This window comes from Triticum aestivum, chromosome 7B (assembly GCF_018294505.1).
Source record: "Triticum aestivum cultivar Chinese Spring chromosome 7B, IWGSC CS RefSeq v2.1, whole genome shotgun sequence".
NCBI classification, from domain to species: Eukaryota; Viridiplantae; Streptophyta; class Magnoliopsida; order Poales; family Poaceae; genus Triticum; species Triticum aestivum.
In genome coordinates, this window is record NC_057813.1 from 665840379 (window position 1) to 665860409 (window position 20031).

At 46.3% G+C, this 20031-nt stretch overlaps 2 protein-coding genes across 2 annotated transcripts; both read left to right on the top strand.

Moving 5' to 3' along the window:
* Nucleotides 1–469: 469 nt before the first annotated feature.
* Nucleotides 470–7097, top strand: LOC780589 (V-type proton ATPase catalytic subunit A). Its single transcript, XM_044580011.1, has 19 exons — nt 470–766; nt 1281–1407; nt 1515–1570; nt 1659–1715; nt 1803–1914; nt 2020–2057; nt 2182–2283; nt 2364–2420; nt 2501–2572; nt 2700–2801; nt 2916–3111; nt 3712–3818; nt 4297–4491; nt 4584–4670; nt 4755–4859; nt 5184–5281; nt 5365–5443; nt 6373–6461; nt 6603–7097. Exons 1-19 carry the CDS (start codon nt 524–526, stop codon nt 6715–6717), a joined length of 2037 nt encoding a protein of 678 aa, XP_044435946.1. The 5' UTR covers nt 470–523; the 3' UTR covers nt 6718–7097.
* Nucleotides 7098–13572: 6475 nt separating this feature from the next.
* On the top strand, nt 13573–18884 carry LOC123157465 (glycosyltransferase BC10). Its single transcript, XM_044575752.1, has 11 exons — nt 13573–13866; nt 14637–15147; nt 15582–15680; nt 16264–16364; nt 16445–16516; nt 16707–16797; nt 17176–17256; nt 17769–17825; nt 17914–18036; nt 18147–18185; nt 18354–18884. Exons 2-11 carry the CDS (start codon nt 14803–14805, stop codon nt 18480–18482), a joined length of 1137 nt encoding a protein of 378 aa, XP_044431687.1. The 5' UTR covers nt 13573–13866; nt 14637–14802; the 3' UTR covers nt 18483–18884.
* The last annotated feature ends 1147 nt before the right edge of the window (nt 18885–20031 follow it).

The window sequence follows — 20031 nt, forward strand, 5'->3', positions numbered from 1 at the left end:
ACGGCTCCACCGACCAAAATAGTACTTCTAGTTCTAGTTCTTTCGTCTACGCAAGCGTCTATTCGCTTCGACGCGAACAACGGGATTCACGGGTTTAGCCCTGGGCTACATTTCGCAAGATCCTAGCTTGCAAGTTAAGAAGAGGCGCGGTCAATGTGCGCGCGTGCCTTCTGTAGATAGAAACGACTAAAACAAAGAAAAACACCGAGAAACAAATCCAAACCAATGAATTCATTTTCTTTTTGTCATAGTTTGGCATGAGTTTTTCGAAACAAAGGCAAACGAAATTCCAAACCCAGATCGGAGATTTGTCCCTCTCTCTCGATCTGAAAGTAGCAGATCCGAATATTTCTACCGCTGGAGACCAAATCTGATGGCACCCGCGCTGGGGCGCCCGGGCCAATGAGCGGCCGACGCGTGCCCCGGCCTGTGTCTTAAGATCGGGTAAACAATTAAACTACTACGCGGGGGAGGGGGTGGGACCCACGCCACGCCGCGCCTCTTCATCAAGAGGGATGAAAATATGAGTCGTGGCTGGAAATCGTTCGTGTCCCCCTTCATCACCACCTCTTCGGGGCTCCAGGCAGCGTCTCCAGCCCAGATCGACCGCGACTCCTCGCCCCCCTTCTCCCCCCACCGCTGCGCGATCCCATCTGACGCCGCCCCGGCCGACGACCCCACCACGCCGGCCGCCATGGCGCACGGCGACCGCATGACCACCTTCGAGGAGGGCGAGCGCGAGAGCGAGTACGGCTACGTCCGCAAGGTCCGCATCCTCTTTTCCCCTTCTCCCCTCCTTCCCCCCCTCCGCTCCCCCGGCTGGATCGCGGGATCTCCTCCGATCCGTCGACGCGCTCGCGCCGGTTTTGAAATCGGGGCGTTTCTCCTGCCGCTGGATCTCCCGAGCGCGCGCTCCGCTCGCCTCGGCAGCGGCGGAGGATTCGGACCCCGCTCTTCGACCGTGTGATGATTGTCTGGGAGATTCGTCGAATTGGGCGGCCTGGTTTGGGAATCCGGCGGTGTTTGCGTCGTGGGATGCGTCGCTGGGTCAATGGGTCGCCATTGGATCCTTAGCTGGCCAGGCTAGCACGGAACTAGTGCGGTCGGCCCGGTCTAGATCGCGAGATTGTGCTCCGATGTGCTTCCAACCGAGTGCTCTTCCTCGGGCTTCAGTCGGTGTGCCGATCGATAGTGTGATCTGGGGTGACGTGAAGGGGTTGTCTTCCTACTGGTTCATGAATCGTGATGCATTGTCTCACCATTGTGCTCTGCTGTTCCAGGTCTCCGGGCCCGTGGTTGTGGCCGATGGCATGGGCGGGGCCGCCATGTACGAGCTCGTCCGTGTCGGCCACGACAGCCTCATCGGCGAAATCATCCGTCTCGAGGGCGATTCAGCTACAATCCAAGGTACGGCAGGGCGTGATTTTGCCTCACATTTGCACATTGAGTTTTCTCCACAGGGACATGTAACTAAGAAGATTCTCACATGTTTTGTCTGTCTCTGCTGTATGCAGTTTATGAGGAAACAGCTGGGCTAACGGTCAACGATCCAGTGTTGAGAACAAAAAAGGTGAAAGTCGAACTGATTTTGAAGGGCACTTCACAAGCTAACTTTTGTTTTTACTCCGTTTTAACACGCTATGTCTGGGTTTATGCAGCCTCTTTCATGTGAGTTGGGACCTGGTATTCTTGGAAACATCTTCGATGGAATCCAGGTAAGATAAATGAAGCAAGCACACATTCATTACGCTTACCAGGAGCTTCTGTTCTGATGGTATGGCTTCATAATCTTCTCATTGCAGCGCCCTCTGAAAACTATTGCTATTAAGTCTGGAGATGTCTACATTCCACGTGGTGTTTCAGTCCCTGCTCTTGATAAAGATCAGCAGTGGGAGTTCCAGCCAAATAAGCTAGGTAATTTACGTGATAACATGCTACAAAAGATAAGGACGATGTTAGCATGCCTCTACTAAGTTTTGTCCAGTACATGAAGATCAATAATTTGGGCTTTTGTTTCAGGTGTTGGAGATAATATCACAAATGGAGATCTATACGCTGTGAGTTTGCAGGATCTCTAATTTCCCCTTTTTTTACAACTTCTATCTAGCATTCCTGCCTCTTCTTGTACAATCCGTGGATGCATCTTGTTAACTTCTATATGCATCCATTGCTGCCTTGCAGACTGTATTTGAGAACACATTGATGAAGCACCATATTGCGCTCCCTCCTGGTGCTATGGGAAAGATAAGTTACATTGCCCCTGCGGGTCAGTACAGTCTGCAGGTTAGTAAATGTTACTTTAAGACCTGCTACTTCATTTCTTCTACATAACTTCATTTGACGACCTGTTGCTTTTTATGCAGGACACAGTGCTGGAATTGGAATTTCAAGGCATCAAAAAGGAGTTCACTATGCTCCACGTAAAGCATTTTCCCTTCATAAAGTTTGGATGTGTCATGATTTTACATCTTTTAACGATTCTCACATTTCTTCTCTGCAGACATGGCCTGTGCGGACACCACGGCCTGTTGCGTCAAAACTTGCTGCTGACACTCCTCTTCTAACAGGACAGGTATACGAGCTAGCTACTCAAGACAATGTCCTCCTGATAAAAGTTATTTGTATTAGTGTCAATATTTATTTGCCAAATGCACAATCAAATCTTGATGCATCTCACATCTATTGTGAATTGGTTTCAGCGTGTACTTGACGCACTGTTTCCCTCGGTGCTTGGAGGAACATGTGCTATTCCTGGAGCTTTCGGTTGTGGAAAAACTGTCATTAGTCAGGCTCTCTCAAAGGTCTCGTGGCTATTCACCTCTTGTTGCATAACTGATATTTTAGTTCAGCTCAGGATGTTGGCCTTTAAATATCTCAATGTTTTAATTTCTTTTGACTCAAATTACCTTGTACAGTATTCCAATTCCGACACTGTGGTGTATGTGGGCTGTGGAGAAAGAGGAAATGAGATGGCTGAGGTCCTTATGGACTTCCCGCAATTGACAATGACGTTGCCTGATGGACGTGAAGAGTCAGTCATGAAAAGAACAACACTTGTGGCTAACACCTCCAACATGCCTGTCGCCGCTCGTGAAGCCTCCATTTATACAGGTAACATACAATTGATATTTTTCTATTTTCATCCTAGTATTCTACTGTTAAAGGCTTGAAGGCATGCCTTTCTATCTTACATAGTTCCTTTTTTCAACAGCATCATGTTGCTTTTGCAATACTAAAATGAGTACTTCTATAAATTTTATCACAGTGTGGAATCATTGCAAGCTTGTGGTTTCCCCGTTTGTATCTACATGTATGTACGATTGTAGATACTGCTTAGTTTTAGTATTTCTGGGGCTTCATGGCACAAATTTGAAAACACATCATATAAAAAGTGTAAAAGCAGCATCCATAGGTAGAGACAGGCGGGCACATCTCTAAGGCGTTATCATTAGTTTTAGTAGAACATTTTGGATATATGCATCTTATTTTAGCATTGATTGCTCTGATTTATTGACTACTTCGTTTTAGACATATAGTTTGGTTTATTATGGGAACTTGGTTGCCTACATCTACATCTTGTAGCGAATCGGCCTAAGTGATCCAGCATGTACAGTTTGCTGCTAATTTGCTAAAGAGCCATCATTTTCATGCTTTTCAGCTGATTTTTTCTCTATGAACAAGACAATCATGTGTTTTCCCCCTGTATTCCAGGAATTACCATTGCTGAATACTTCCGTGACATGGGCTACAATGTTAGTATGATGGCTGATTCCACGTCCAGGTGGGCCGAAGCATTGCGTGAAATTTCAGGACGTTTGGTATGATGCTTCCTTCCGTGGCTTCCAGTTTCTATTTATTGCCTTTTTTGTGACTTATGTCACTGCTGTATACTGCTGTATATATGCTCTGGTGCGAAACCTGAATTTGTTCTTATTGATTTCTAAAGTTCCTGACTAGTGTTCATGATTAAGGTTTAATGTTTTTCTCCTTTGTCTTGATCCAGGATTATGATTAGAACTATTTATTATTTCCCCCTTAACTAAGCTTGTTGACATGAAATAATCCGATGGTAGCGGACAGTATTTGTCAGTTTGAAGAACATTATTGCAAATGGTAGAACAATTTCTTTGCTGCAGAAGTAAAATCACATCATACATGAAATACTTACTGCTAAGACATTTAACTACTACTAACGTATTATTGAGTTAAAAGCTACTCTTGCACACATGCGTTGATTACTGTTTACTGGCATATTAATGTGATTTTTAAACTAATGGTTTGCTCAATATGCTATAGGCTGAAATGCCTGCGGATAGTGGTTACCCTGCGTATTTGGCTTCACGGTTGGCATCCTTCTACGAACGTGCTGGGAAGGTTCAATGTCTTGGCAGTCCAGACCGGACAGGCAGTGTCACAATTGTTGGCGCCGTCTCTCCTCCTGGAGGAGATTTTTCAGATCCTGTTACCTCTGCAACCCTCAGTATTGTGCAGGTAAGGAAACTGTTCGGGTACAAACCTTTAGGTAGTTGTACCTTCCATTGCTTTGTTACTATCAGGTGTTAATTAACTGCTCTGAATTGCAGGTCTTCTGGGGACTGGATAAGAAGCTGGCTCAAAGAAAGCATTTCCCATCTGTTAATTGGCTCATTTCTTACTCAAAATACTCCACGGTTATTCCCTAACTTCCCCAGAATTTCAATGTAATTAATATTAGTGCTCTCTGTTGTACTGACGTATCATCGTCTGCACTGTAGGCTTTGGAAGGATACTATGAAAAGTTTGATCCTGGCTTTATTGACATGAGAACAAAAGCTCGTGAAGTGTTGCAGAGAGAGGATGATCTAAACGAAATTGTCCAGGTATTCATGTTTACCTTGTCTCTCATTTTGTTGCTGAGGATTCATTCCCAAATATGTTGACATACTTTGTTATTGTGAATTTATCGTATGAGTAACAGTTGAAACTCATTGGTGCTTTTGTTTCCTGATCTATTTTAAAAAATATTACACTTAAATCATGCTTTTAGTAGGCAATGAATTGCTCTTCAATCTGTACTTAAATGTTATTTTATATTCTAAAGAGTTCCATATATGGGGAGAATAGGTTGGTGCTTTTGTGGTTTGCGGAATTCAATTGCTGACACATGCACATCATCACGGGACTAATATTTTCCAATTTGTCAGCTTGTTGGTAAAGATGCACTGGGAGAATCTGACAAGATTACTTTGGAGACAGCCAAGCTTCTGAGGGAAGATTATTTGGCACAGAATGCTTTTACCCCGTGAGTGATACCCTATGATTTTTATGGATATCTTCTAACTGCATAACCATTTGAGCTCTGATCATGATTATTTGTTGAAACAGATATGACAAGTATTGTCCATTCTACAAATCTGTCTGGATGATGCGCAACATTATTCATTTCAATACATTAGCGAATCAGGTAATTGCACTTTCTTTGACCTTTTTTAGTGCCTAAAGGCTAAAGCTTAGATTGCACAAACAGCATACACGTTTGAACTTGGAAGTATGTATCTTTGAACACCATGTTTCTTTTGTTCCATTGGGAAAGTTGCCCTTTGGTTAAAGTTTGATTTTGCTAAATTGTAATCTAGGGGATTATTGCAGAAATGGTTTATTCTGTCCTTAACTCTTATGGAAGTATCTAATTTCAGTACTTGAGTCATATCAAGTATATTTGCCTAAAAAGGAAACTGCTAGTTGTATTTGACCCTAATCGTGTAGCAGCAGATGGCAGTTGCACAAAGCCCAGGTCAAAGGGGATCTCAGTTTAACTACCGTATAATTAACGACAAAGCATTCAGTCATTCACCTAACCATAGTCTGTTTGACTTTTCTTCCCCACCTCACCGATTTGAGCTTCGGTGTGCCCTCATCATGCTAACACTGTGTCAGCGCTGTGACAGCAATGACAACTTGATGAGCAGACTTAGGCTTAAGTGAACTGTTTATGCTAAGGCCATGGTTAGGCAACTTTGGACTATTTTTTTTTTTGTAAGCGCACAAGCATGAGGTTTAAGCGTAAATTACTCAAGTATAATATTTGCATTGGCTAGCCTAGCAATGAGCTGGAACTTAAAACTAAATTCATTCAATAAAGGTGCATAGTGCACAAAAGAGAAATAAGGTAGCCAGCCAAAAAAAACTTGGATGTTTAGGGAAAAAGAATGTGCATCTTATATTATACAGCTAATATATAGACCCATCTAGTATGTAAACTATTTTCATTTACTGGAACCAATTTTCTTGTATTAGTAGAAGTGGTGGAGGTAGTTCCATCATCATAAAGGAAATATGCAAACATGAGAGTTTGCTTCTTAACCTTAATATATATGTATGCTTGATTTGCAGGCTGTGGAGCGAGCAGCCAATGCTGATGGACATAAGATAACGTACGCTGTCATAAAGAGTCGCATGGGCGATCTATTTTACCGCCTTGTGTAAGTATTCCAAGTCTATATTCAAATTGATACTTATTGGGTATTCCAAGTCTATATTCAAATTGATACTTATTGGTGTCTATCTATTTAATAATATTTAGTGAGAGTAAAAGATATTGATACTTTGTTTGTCCTCAACAGATCCCAAAAGTTCGAAGACCCCGCCGAAGGCGAAGACGCCCTAATCGCGAAATTCCAGAAGTTGTACGACGACCTCACCACCGGGTTCCGCAACCTAGAAGACGAGGCTAGGTAAAAAAGGAGAGAAGAAACATTGTGTATGGCCACCGTGTAAACAATAAGGAGCACCAAATGCTGTGAACGACTTGCGAGCAATTTGCTTTTTGCTTCACCGGAGTTTGTGTAGATGCGAATTACGTTTCAGGACCCCCTCCCCCCTTTTTTTTGCGACAGACAGACAGACAGCCTTGTTTTTTCCCCAGGATTTTTACATTGTTTGGTCTCCAGCGCCAGGATGCACGCCATTATTTTTTCACCATGTGTACCATTATTTGTTGTATAAGAAGACTGAGCACCGGTGGACATGTTCATAGGAGGAATAAGCACGATGTCCATCTACTTGAACATCAATAATGTCTATATTTATATTTATATCTATTACTGTATTTGCCATCATTCTCCCGCTCTGATTTGCGGCAGTACTATTTTGTGCTTTGTCGATTTGTAACATTATCTTCATAAAGGATTATGTTTGACGATGTGGTGTCGTAAAAAATACAACCGGAGGGGGTAGAGGTTGGAAAGGTAGGAACAAAAAGTCAGCATTTATATTGTTGTGTCAAAAAATTACGGTCCGTGGTTGAAACGGCACGGTGGTGATTACTCTTGTCTTTTCAACCGTCTGGGGGGAGACCAGTTTGGACGCATGGGGTGGGTCTTGCTGGGAGAAAGCGGAGACGGATGGGGGAACGGATTGGGAGGCGCAGCAGGGAAGGATCCACGTCCACCCACCGACCGGGCCAGCCTGACCGGGCTTTGTCTCTAGCCACGCCCCTGCTTGCTTGGACGCTTGCCTGCTAGTGGAGCAGCCGGAAGCCACTTTCGTTGGTTTTCCGCTGAGGATGTTCCGAGTGCATGTGCACACCCATCCAGGATGGATGCCGTGCGTGAGCCTAGAAAGAAGGAACCCAGCACTGTTTTTGTTTTTGTTTCGGTTTCCGGGGTCTACTCTACGTGGATGGCTCGCATTGGCAGCTGGTCCACATGAGAATGTGCATGGGATTTGCACATGGGATCCTTCCTGTCAGCCTGCCGGCAGCCATGGAATGGAAAAAAATTGCACATGGATGGACCACCGGAATTACTCTTCCTATGCGCATGGGATTTTTTTTATTCGGATTCATACGCTGGGAGCTTTAATTGTGGCAATTTTTGTGAAATACCTCCCCCGTCCAAAAACATGACACTTATTTTGGGACGGAGGAGGAAGTACCTGCATAATTATGGGGTCTTTTCGTGTTGGACCTGGCTTTTGGTATCACGGGCTACGCGCCGTGGGGCAATTCTACAAACCCCAAACAAATGCTTCCTTCATTTCTAAATATAGGTCTTTTTACATATTTCAATACAGACTATATATGAAGCAAAATAAATGAATCTACACTCTAAAATATGTCTATATACATATATAGTTCTTATTAAGATCTTTAAAAATATTTATATTTATGAACAAGAAAGTACATGTATAATTTTTCGGGTTTGTCTAGGACATATCTAGATGTGCCCTAATTATTGCACATCTAAGTTCACTCAATCAAGCATAAGAAAAAAAAGAAAAAGAGAAAAGAAAATATCCACACGGATCTCTGCGTAAGATCAATGACTTAGGACTTAGATGTGCAATACTTAGAGCAACTCCAATGGGGCGACCCATTTCGTCCGTCGCCGTCCGTTTGGGTTGGCGCGGACAGAAAAGACGGTCCAACACGTCGACCCAAACGGACGCGCGTCCGCCTGTCGGCCCATTTCCGGCCCATTTTTGAGCCGGTTGGCGCGGACACAAGACGGATGCGAGCGCGCTCGCCCTCTCTCCTCCCCGCGCGTGCACAACCTCCACTGCCTGCTTCGTCGCCGACGCCGCCGACCATTTTTTCCGATGAAAAAGGATACATAGATAGTTCTTGCGTACACAAATAAAAGAAAAGATCAACTACTCGTCGGTTTCCGACTCTGACTCGGTAATGTCCTCCTCCGACGTCTGAATATAGGCGTCAGTAGCCTGCTCATCCGCGAAGTCCCACACCGATGTTTCTCGCAGCTTCAGTCTCAATTGAGCGGCCTGCTTCTGCGCACGCTTGCCCTTCCGATAGGCGGCTCGCTCCGTCCTCCTGGCCTTCCTCTCCGTCCTCCTCTGCTCATAGAACTGACGTTCGTCGATGATTTCCTGCGGGAAGCGTTCGCGCCACACCACCAAGGCTTGCACGTCCATCTCGGCGATGGCGAGGCGACGCCGCCGCCTCTGGTGGACGCGACGATCCTCGTCGATGAAAAGCCGCGGGAGAGGCGCCAGATCCTGCGCCCGCTGGCTCGACACGTCAGGAAAATTCATCTCCGACTAGGCCACCGGAGGCGCCACGCCGCCGCGTCGTACGCGCGGGCTGCCTGCTCAGCGGTATCGAAGGTGCCGAGGATGAGGCGTTTCTCGCCAAACAAGATCTCGGCGGAGAAGGCGACGGAGGGGCGCTCGCGGACTCCGCGAAAATCCGAAGCGCCGAGGATGCGCATCGACATGGTGGTGCACAGGCGACGAGGCTAGTGAGAGGGGGCGAGACGACTAGGCGGTGGACTGAGTGTGGAGGGAGCGCCTTCTTATAATGAGCGCCGGCCATGGCGCGCCAAAACAAGCGTGCGAACATTTCCCGCGCTCTGGAGCTCCAAAGCCAGCGTGCGCTATGCTGATCCCCCAACCCCCCGCGCGAACCTTTCCCGCGCGCTGGCATGGCCGCTGGCATGATCTAAAAGTGCGCGCGGTCATGAAATGGGTCGGCGCGTTGGGCGCGCTGCCGACCCAAATCTAAGAGCAACTCTAGCAAACCCCGCATTTTTCCGACCTGTAAACTGCGTTTGCAGGTCGCACGGGGGCGCTTATGCGGGCTGAAAATTGCGGCGGCAGACTAGAAACCGCAAACAAACCCGTAATTTTTAAACAAAGTTGTTTCACGCGAGAAATTTAAGTAGTTGCTCGCCGGAGCTCGCTCGCATAGATGGTTCTTCTTCGCATAATAAGTTCATACACGTCATATACATACATAAAGGTTAGAGATGCTAGACAGGGCCTACGCTACCGCACCACTGCGCCAAAATTGAGCTCACCGGAGCTCCTGCGGTAGCTGCTTACCGGCGGTGATCAGTCGGAGTCGGACGCGAGGTCGATGTAGAGCTTCGCCTGCTCCGCCTTCATCACGCGCAGGTCAGCCTCCTTCAATGTGTGCGCCTGCGATGGCGTGATGCCCGTCTCGAAGAAGAGGCGCTCGTACTCGAGCTCGCGCCGGATGCGCTCTTCCATCTCTTCCTGCTCCCTCGCCGACCGCTCGAGGACGACGCGCTTGAGGACCTCCTCCTGCCCCGGGGGGAGGAAGTCCTCAGGCCCGATGACGCCTCGGCGCGGCGGCGCATCGGGCACGGCCTCCTCCGGCTCCCTCTTCATCGGAACGAGCGAGCTCGATGCGCCCTCGGATGAGCACCCCGCGGACCCGTGGCCGGATGACCTCGTCGCAGACCAGTTGCCGGAGGAGGCGCGGCGGCGACGGGCGAGCTCGAGATCGAAGTCCTCGAGCTCGCGGCGGTTGAATGTCGGCGGCGGCCGGGCGCCTTGGCGGTCGAAGGCTCGTCGGCGGTGACAAATGCGGCGGCGCGGTGGGGAATTGGAGGGGAACGCGGCGGCAGGGGATAGGGTTTCGAACCGCATCTGCCCCGCAAACCCGCAGTTATACTGGCTCCGGGATTGCGTTTGCGGGCTGCGGCAAAATTATTTACGGGCCGGACACCGACGCCGGCTCTGGTCTAGCCAGAAAAATGGGCCTAGCCCGCATAATCATCGGAATTATGCGGGTTTGCACCAAATGCGGGGTCCTTGCATTGGAGTTGCTCTTACTCGACACATCTAGATATGCTTTAGCAAAACCAATAACTTTTCGGATTGTTTCCCTGGCCGACCTGACGTTTCGGTATCTCCATCTCGGAATAGGCATTGTGGGGGCATGTGAATTGAAGCCGAAGGCGTAGCCGGGCCGCGTGTCCGTCCGTCCGGCCGGCCGTGCGATCGAATATGCCCCTGCATCTAGCCATTCCGTCGCTTTTGTACTTTTTGCAGCAGTATGCACCATGTACGTGCAGTCCTTTTGCTTTTGTACCAAAAGGGAGTACCCAGCAAGCAAAGATGAGCGCCAAAGCAAAGCCTCCCGTCTTTTGATTGCGGGCAAAGTTTTTATTAGGGTACTAATCCGAGGACAACATTCTTTTAGTTTTAGATAACACAAATAATGCTGCAGATAATTAAGCAGTGGTATATTCTAAGAGCATCTCCAACAAGCGCCGAACGCGCTGCGCGCAAAAAACTGGTTTGCCGCGCGCCCATCGTCTGGTTTGGCGCGGCGCGCAACGCTGACTCCAGCAGCTGCGTTAAAATGCAGCGCGCGCGCCGCTCCAGTAGCACGCAAAAAATGCAGCGCGCACACAACTTTTTTTTATTTTTAGATAAATCGGAAGCATAGACAAATAAAAACTAGATAGATTGCATAAATAAAAAACGATACAAATGTATTTAGAGATAGATAGTTCGAAAGCATAAACTACGGCGCAACTAAATAGAAACTACTCGAAGTCGCTATTATCATCACCATCATCATACTCGTCGGTGTCGTCTGAGGTATTGAGCCATATGTCCAACCAACGATCATCGTTTTCTGTGAAGAACGACCTCCCACTTGCTGCAACGATATCCGACAGCGCATTCGCCAATGCCTTCCGCCGACGCCTCTCCAACCGCGAATTGTGGCGCCTTCGCGTGTCCTCCTCACGGCGCCTTGCCCAGTAGGATTGCTCGTAGGCGACGTCCTCCGTGTGGCGCCGGCGCCACTCCTCCATGACCCGCTCGTCCTCCTGGGCGACGAGGAGGCGGCGCTACTGCTCAGCGTGCTCCGCACGGTCTTCTTCCGTGTTAAGACGAGGCGGCGGGGCGACGTCCAGCGCCTGCTGGAGCGTGTAGACGTCCTGAAAGTTCATCTGCCCGCGCGGCCTGCCTAGGCGCCACGCCGCCGCGTCGTACGCGCGGGCGGCCTCGTGCGCCGTCCCGTAGGTGCCGAGGCCGAGCCGGAGATCGCCAGAGCGTATCTCGGAGTAGTACCCGCCGTTGGGGCGCAGGCGGACGCCGCGGTAGCCCGACGCTCCTCGGCGGCGCATCGGCATGGTGGCGCGTCGGTGGCGGGGCGCTGGAGCGGTGGAGGCGCGCGTAGCAGAGGAGGAGGAAGAGGCGTGTGGCAGAGGAAGCGGAATCGAAGTCGTGGAGAAGGCGCGTGACGAGCGCCGCATTTTATAGGCGCGCCGGAAGCGGTGCGCTAAAAATGGCGCGCGAGCTGCCGCCTTTTCCCGCGCGCGCGAGTTTTCCGCCACCGCTGGAGCACGGCAAAACGTTCCGCGCGCGCTAAAAGCTGGGTTTACCGCGCGCGCGCGTCTTTTGGCGCACCTGCTGGAGATGCTCTAAGAAGGGGACAACACGATATGATAAAAGATGGCGTGTGCTAAACCTTTTGATTGCACACAAGGCTATTATAGGGTTAACAATCTGAGGATAAAGAGTTCTTCTATAGACACCACAAAGGGGGGAAAAAGGCCAAATGGTTGTTATCACACCCTTTCTTGCAGTGAATATCTCCTCCTCTTGATGAACAATAAATTCGATAAAGACAGCAAACAAAATCGAAAAGAATCTAGCCTTTTTTTACATGACGCATGAACAAAATTCTTTATGTGCCTGCAAAATTTCATGACGGCATGACACTAGGAAAGCCCTGGACAAAAAAAAAAATGAAGCTTTGAGAATGGTTCAAATTTTTTGATTTTGAAGCACTGATTTTATTTTATCTGTCCCAACCTCCCCCGATGTCCCATGTTTATGAGACTTTGCGGGCACATGGAGAATTTGTTCGTCTTTGCAAAAAAGGTTATATTTTTTTTTGATTCGTACTGCTCATCCATGAGCAGATGAGCTCGTGATCAGCAATAGATTCCCAACCTAACTACGGCATGTTCTAAAGCCGTATTTGGTGAGAACTAATGTTCTTGGTCTTTTTTCTTTTCCTGTGAGAAGCTATTGTTCTTAGTCTTTGTAATTATGCACGGGCTATTGGTACGACCAAGTACTTTTAGGAAGCTAACTATTTATTCTGAATGCCACAAGGTTAGCTGCCGAATTCCATTAATCAGAAGGGGAGGTGCACGGGACCGAAGAAACCCAAATCTAGAAGCTTGATCGAAAGGCCAATCTCTGTGAAAAGGACATGTACAATGGCATGACATCGGTGGCTCTGTTATGGGAAGTGGAGTTCCAATGCTAAGCCTTGAACCGCGTGCATAATCTGACCAGTAGCATCTCACATGAACAAATATGTCGATGCCTCCTAGTCCGTGAAGCGATGAGACGAAAGCCGACGGGTGGGCGTGCAAAACGCACATGCCGGCCGAGATGATATTATGTCGGCCATCTCTCCTACTCCCTCCGTCCGGGTGTATAAGTCATTCGCGTAGTTCTAGGTCATCGATTTGAGGAATTAAATATGTGTTATATGTCATGAAAAGTATATCACTAGATTTCCACACGGATGTAGTTTCTAAATATATATTTTTTGTCACATATAATACATATTTAGATAGTTAAATTATCGACCTAGAACTACGCGAATGACTTATACACCGGGACGGAGGTAGTACATAACTTTGTTGTTATCAAAAGATGAAAATAAAATCAAAATAAACTAACAGATTATAACAATAAACAAACACCAGTAAAATTCCAAATGGACGCGCTAGGAGGCCAGAAAACGAAAGGTGAGGGGTGGGGGTGCAAAAACCACACGCCGGCCTCCCGGCCCAGAGACTATCACCATCTCCTGTTTTCCCATTGCGTCCATTTGGAAGCAAGGAAGGGAAGGCAAGGAAAGCCAGTGGAAAGCTCCGGGCAGCATTAAGTCATCACATGTTACAATTAGTGCCGCTTCTAGCTTAGTTAATCCCCTTGGTTTATACTTATATCTATCTCTCTCTCCTCCCTCGCCTCCTCATCTCCACCTCCACCTCTGCTGGCTCCGCGGCCCATCCGATCCCATCGCCGCGCCGCCAGCTCCAGATCCGCCGCCGCCCGCCGCCCGCCGCCGAGCTCGTAAACGAGGTAAAGCCTCCCTCTCCGTGCCCGCCCGCTCGCCTCCCCCCCTCTATCACCAGTTCCGTCCCATTCGAACCAAGCCCGCAGCCGAGCTCGCCGCCCCTTGCTGCTGCCCCGCGCATTGGGCTCGGCTGCCGGGCTGGCGCGGCTCGGCGTGTCTGTTTGAGCTCGAATTATACGCGTCAGCTCCGGGGAGCGAATTCCGGCGGCCCCGCGCGCGCGCGTTTCCGTTGGGCGCGCGCGGGCGCCGGGGGAGTCGGTTGGTTTGGATCGAGCTCGAAATGCGGCGGCGGCGCGGCCGTCGGGATCGGGCGGCGATTTGGTCAGAGTTTGACTTTTTCCTTCCCCAGCCGCCGCCGCCGTGGACTCGAGCCGCGCTGCCTACTTTTTTTTCTCGCGCGTGTGGAATTCGCCTGATTTGGACTGGTGGATCACCTACCCCGGCGCGTCCGGCCAGCTCGGGAACGTATAGGCGCCTTCCGAGAGCTGCTCGCGTAGGCTCTGCTGGATCGGCGGCGTGCTCGTCTTGCTTTCCTCGGGTCGTCTCACCGCTTGCCATATCTGAATCACGCGCGCGCGCGCGCGCATTGATTGGAATTTGGGCTGCAGTGCTAGTGCTAGAGCAGCCGTCAGGTGACCGGGGTGGTGTGTTGCTGGCCTGTAGGGCCCCGATTCTTCTTCTAGATCGCCGTTCAGCTTGCTTGATTTTTACCACTACTTATTAATCATGATCTCTTGCATCAGTGCCGTGCTTACCTCGTGTATTGTAAATGCAGGGGGAGGGGTGAGGAGCCAGTCACTCGCCTGGAATCTCATCAGGCCCTGGTGTGGTGTGGCAGTGACCTTCACGTCGAAATAACCGGACCTTTTAGATGATCTGGAGATGGTGAGGAGCTGAGAGCACCTAGAGATCGGCAGTGGGGGCTGTGGGGCAGCAAGGACATGACTGTCATGCCGCCTGCGCGCCATCGGCCCGCGGCCAAGAGGCCCATGTGGATAATCGTGCTCCTGTGCCTCGTCTGCGTCGTGCTGATCGGGGCGTACGTGTACCCGCCGCGGCACTACTCGCAGTGCTACCTCTCTGCTTCTAGCGTCTGCACGCCGTTCAAGGATTGGCTCCCATCCATCGGCCGCCGGGAGAAAACCGACGACGAGATCATCTCAGCCGCTGTTATCAGGGATATCCTTGGGATGCCCATGTCCGCGTCAAAGAATCCAAAGATTGCTTTTATGTTCTTGACACCTGGCTCATTGCCCTTCGAGAGATTGTGGGAGAAGTTTCTGCAGGTTTGCCTGATTTCACCTCTTGTCCTTGTGCAATTTGAAGGAGTATAGTTCATTTAAGGTTTTTTTGTGTTTCTGTTAACTGATGGTGCCTAGGTATCATCAAATGCTTTCTAGTTATTATACAAAGACAACTATTTGGGTTGCTGAGAAACAATTTAGTGGTTGACATTTTACCATTATTTTCAATAATAAATGTATACTATTGAGATATGTTAGCTTCATGCAAACATTCATTTTTGAACAGTGGAACATCAAGGTATACCTTATCTGCATAAGTGAATTAACTGATCCTCTTGACCAAGTCAATAATACTATCTTGCTAGCATGCACTTTTGACTATAATCTTGTACCTCCATGCTACTAACCATGAAGTAATGTTGTCTATTCTTTATATAATTCATGTGAACTTAAAACAAAATCACTTTGATACACAGGGTCATGAGGGAAGATACTCCATCTATGTGCACGCGTCGCGTCAGAAGCCTGTGCATACTAGTTCTCTCTTTATTGGCCGAGATATTCATAGTGATGCGGTAATAATTCTCATCTGTCCTTCAGTTCTTCGTAAGTTTGCATGGGTGTTTTACATAAAGGATGTGATTTCGCTGAGGAGATTTGTCAAGTACAATTTCTCTTATATCTTCAAAACTTACGTTTCGAAGAAAATTCTCCCTCTCAATGAATGAAGAATGTGTTAATGGCTCAACTGATTGATATTGATGCCATCTGAAACTTATGTTTTCATTAATATGTTCACTCCAAGGAAGGAGCAATGAGCAATGGCTAAACAGTGAGCTCATATTGATATAGTTGAGAACATAAGTTGACCAATATCGCTTGCATTAAAGAGTATTAGTATCATTCCCAATTCCCCATGACATTACTTGTATCCTCAAGGCCAGTCTTAGTATCATGACGTATGGATCTTCTGACTTCTAAAGACCACTATTAGCAGTTTGAATTGAGATGCCGAAAAATCTTAGTCTACTAATTTGCAAATCGAGGAGCTTTGTGCATTACATATGTTTTAGGTTTATTTCTAACAATTATAACATAGGTTTGATGTTGCATGTTTGTGGTTGTCAAAATTGAATAGAGTATGTACTTGCTATGCAGGTTGTATGGGGAAAGATTTCAATGATAGATGCAGAGAAGAGGCTATTAGCAAATGCGCTGGAAGACGTGGATAATCAATTTTTTGTCTTGCTTTCTGATAGGTTAGAATTCCTGGTTATGAATGATTTCCTTCTTGAGAGATTCTTTCACCGTACTGAAATCAGTATTTACTCTCTCGCAGCTGTGTTCCGCTTCATTCATTTGACTACGTCTTTAATTACCTGATGGGAACAAACATCAGTTTCATTGATTGGTAAGACTACTGGAACTTGCATTTCATTACGATTTTGAAAAATAAAGGAAGTAAAGGGGAATTAGTGAAACAAGTGGCACTGGCCAATATCACAAGGACGTTGTTTATTAGTTTATACATTGTTTTATCACTTATAGATGTCCATGTCCATGCATGTTGATTTTTGTCCGCATTTATTGCCATTTTGTAGTTTCCAGGATCCTGGTCCACATGGAAATGGAAGGTATTCTCTTGAGATGCTTCCTGAAATAGAGGAGAGAGACTTCAGAAAGGGTGCCCAGGTACATATCTTTGTGAAGTCGTTTCCTTATTATTGTTGTTCTTGCAATGTATATCAGTTTGCTAGATTATATTCCCCTGTTCCAAATTCATGCTTTGACCAACAATTAACTCGATAATATGTAGTTTATGGTACACAACATAGACACCATCAGATCAGTATCCAAAAGCACTTTCATATGATTGTGATTTCGTAACCACGTCTGTATTTTTAAATGGGGGTAGTATAGTACTTGTGGGTCCACTGTTTGTTATTTTAGTTGTATATTATTTGTTTTCTGTTTTTTCATGGTATAAAGCTGACTTGTTCAAAAATCGGTTATTGAGTATCAGAATCTAATCTCACATGCTCTCTTCTGTAATTCTTGCTCTTTTTATAGTGGTTCGCAATCACGCGAAGACATGCTTTATTGATTCTGGCGGACAACCTTTACTACAAGAAGTTCAAGCTATATTGCAAGGTATGTTTCTTTTCTGGATTGCTATCTTTGGTTAATGGATTGGAGATATACCAGGTATTGTAATAATTAATACACATAGAGTGTTATATGTATTCGAAGCTGTATATATGTTCTAATATGAAGCTGGAGTTGTTATACTAAAACTGCAGTACAGAAATTCAGTAATTACCTCTAATTGGCAAATAGGCCATAATGAACTGAAGAATAAATGCACTTCCATAAACACCAGAAACTTAATGTGCAAACTCTGTTGCAAAGTATAGTTTTTTTTTCTTTCCTTGGCAACAGGTAAAATACTCTAACAAGCTTAATCAGCATGGGAACTTCATATGTTTCGCGTGTTGAATAAATTGTCTTCTGGGATGCATTTGAGTGATGTGCTTGTTCTGTAGTCATCATTCCTGAAGTCTCGACCAATACTTGAGTTTTCCACTTTTCTAGTTTTCTCCGACATTTTTCTCGTAAGTTGATTTTTGGAAAGTAATAATTTATCTATGTCATGTGATTTGCAGCCAGCAGATGGGCGCAACTGTATTGCTGATGAGCATTATTTGCCAACCCTATTCAATGTCAGTATCTACAATCTACAGAAGTTGCATTTACATTGTTTTTCCTTGAGTTACTTGCTAACTAACAAGTCCTTCTACGAAACATCAGATGGTAGATCCAGGTGGAATAGCTAATTGGTCGGTTACACATGTGGATTGGTCTGAGGGGAAATGGCATCCAAGGTCATACGCGGTTGCTGATGTCAGCTATGATCTGCTAAAGAATATAACAGTATGTTTTTGCCTTGCCTGACTTCTTTCCTGAGATGATCTGTACATGTTCTTCTATTTAGTGCATAACCCTTACATTGATGTATTCTAATGTACATTACCGTCACGCAGGCCGTTGATGAGACCATCCATGTAACAAGTGATGACAAGGTATGGGCAAAAATTTCGCTTAAGTATTTTTCTTCTAGATCTTGCCCGATTACTTTTCCTTTGATTATCTGCTAGTACATATTAAAAATTATCTGTATTGCAATACTTTCCCAGTGATCTGCTACAACTGTATGGGATACTGATTTCTGGTTTCTATCCCCTTCACAGAAACTCGTGACACAGAAGCCATGTTTGTGGAACGGATCAAAGAGTCCATGCTATCTTTTTGCTAGGAAATTTTACCCCGAAACTCTCGACAGCTTACTGAAGATATTCACCAGCTACACGTCTGTTTGACTTCAACCTGATTCTTTGCACCTCAACACATGGTTCAAGTACATGAGCATGTCTCCTCTCTTCATGTAAAAATTGTGAAGTCAATCGATACTTAGATCTGGGCCTCGAGCGACGGGTTGCTGTTGCAGCGACCACCGCAAACCTGCGGTTCAGTCCATGGGTGGTAGGGATGCGGCATATTGATAGCGATGATACTGCCCTCAGTTGTAATCTATTGTGCTTTCTATATGTTTCCTTTAAGTCCTTCACCTCTCTCTCCCTCTTTAATCTCTGTCCTAGCCTCATTAGTTCCTGGCTCTTGGAGTTGGAGATCATATTTTTGTCAATATGCTGTTATTATATGATCCATTCTTTTGTAGACACAAAGAAATGAGTGAGAAGTACCACATATCTTTTATAGTCTCTTGGTGTTTTTTGGTTACTTACTGTGCATCTATTCTTGTGGGTTTTGGCATGTTTTCAGCTTTGTTGTACATATATTCTGAGGAAGGTGAACTTTATTAGGCAAAGTTACTCGGAAAGGAGCTCGGGCTCTATGGAGCTTGAATTTTGAACAATTCAAAAATCATGTTTTTATATTTAAAAAAATGAAAAAATTATACATATGCAGAGATGTAATGTACATGTATCTAAATTTCTATGATGAAATAAGTTAAAATGAGAGCTACAAAAAAAATTGTGGCTGTTTAGCACATGCACTGTTCGCTCTCAAAGTTCATGATTTTGTTCTTTTTATGCAGCTTGCATTTCAAGTTATTTCATTGCGAAATTTAGCACAGATACATTACATCCTTGTATATGTGTAATTTTTAAAGATTTTTTGGAAATAAAAAAATTCAAATCTAGGAATTTTAAAAATATCAGGCTCCATGAAGCTTGTCCTCCAAAATGCCTTAACATTATACCCATGGCTGAATGAGTAAGCAGATAAATTTTCCTTGCGGCCCCATTCATAAGTCTATTAAACCCCGTGGAAGCATGTGAATTTTCCCCGAGAGCAACTAATTGACGAGTGCTCCTTCGGAAGCCACACAACGATCAGCGCCACTTGGTGCGTTCTCAGCGATTTGCCACATGTCGCGCTCTGGATGCTTCCTTCGGATTTCGTTTTTTTAATTTTTTCGCACGCGTTTTCGGCTTTCTAAACGGTTTTTTCCTGGTTTTTTTTGATGTTTTGGTTTTCCACCGGTCTTCCCCAACTTTTCGACAAAAAAAAATTTTTGTGCAAAAAAAATCATTTCCTTTTTTTTTCTTTCGCGAGAGTCACGGTTTTGTTTCCGCAAGAGGCACGGTTGTGCTTTCGCGAGAGGCACGGTCGTGCCTCTTGGAAACGAAAAAAAATGCGTTTTCTATTTTTTTTCCTTTCGCGAGAGGCACGGTTTTGCTTCCGCTAGAGGCACGGTTGTGCTTTCACGAGAGTCACGGCCGTGCCTCTTGGAAAGGGAAAACAAAGCGCGTTTTCTGTTTTTTTTCTTTGCGAGAGGCATGGTTTTGCTTCTGCGAGAGGCACGGTTGTGCTTTCGCGAGATTCACGGCCGTGCCTCCTCGG

Coding starts and splice junctions, on each gene's coding strand:
- LOC780589 (XM_044580011.1), top strand. CDS start 524: ATGAGTCGTGGCTGGAAATCGTTCGTGTCCCCCTTCATCACCACCTCT. Junction 2,802..2,915: donor TTAGTCAGGCTCTCTCAAAG/GTCTCGTGGCTA, acceptor TACCTTGTACAG/TATTCCAATTCCGACACTGT. Junction 5,444..6,372: donor TCAATACATTAGCGAATCAG/GTAATTGCACTT, acceptor CTTGATTTGCAG/GCTGTGGAGCGAGCAGCCAA.
- LOC123157465 (XM_044575752.1), top strand. CDS start 14,803: ATGACTGTCATGCCGCCTGCGCGCCATCGGCCCGCGGCCAAGAGGCCC. Junction 15,681..16,263: donor GAGATATTCATAGTGATGCG/GTAATAATTCTC, acceptor CTTGCTATGCAG/GTTGTATGGGGAAAGATTTC. Junction 16,517..16,706: donor AACATCAGTTTCATTGATTG/GTAAGACTACTG, acceptor GCCATTTTGTAG/TTTCCAGGATCCTGGTCCAC.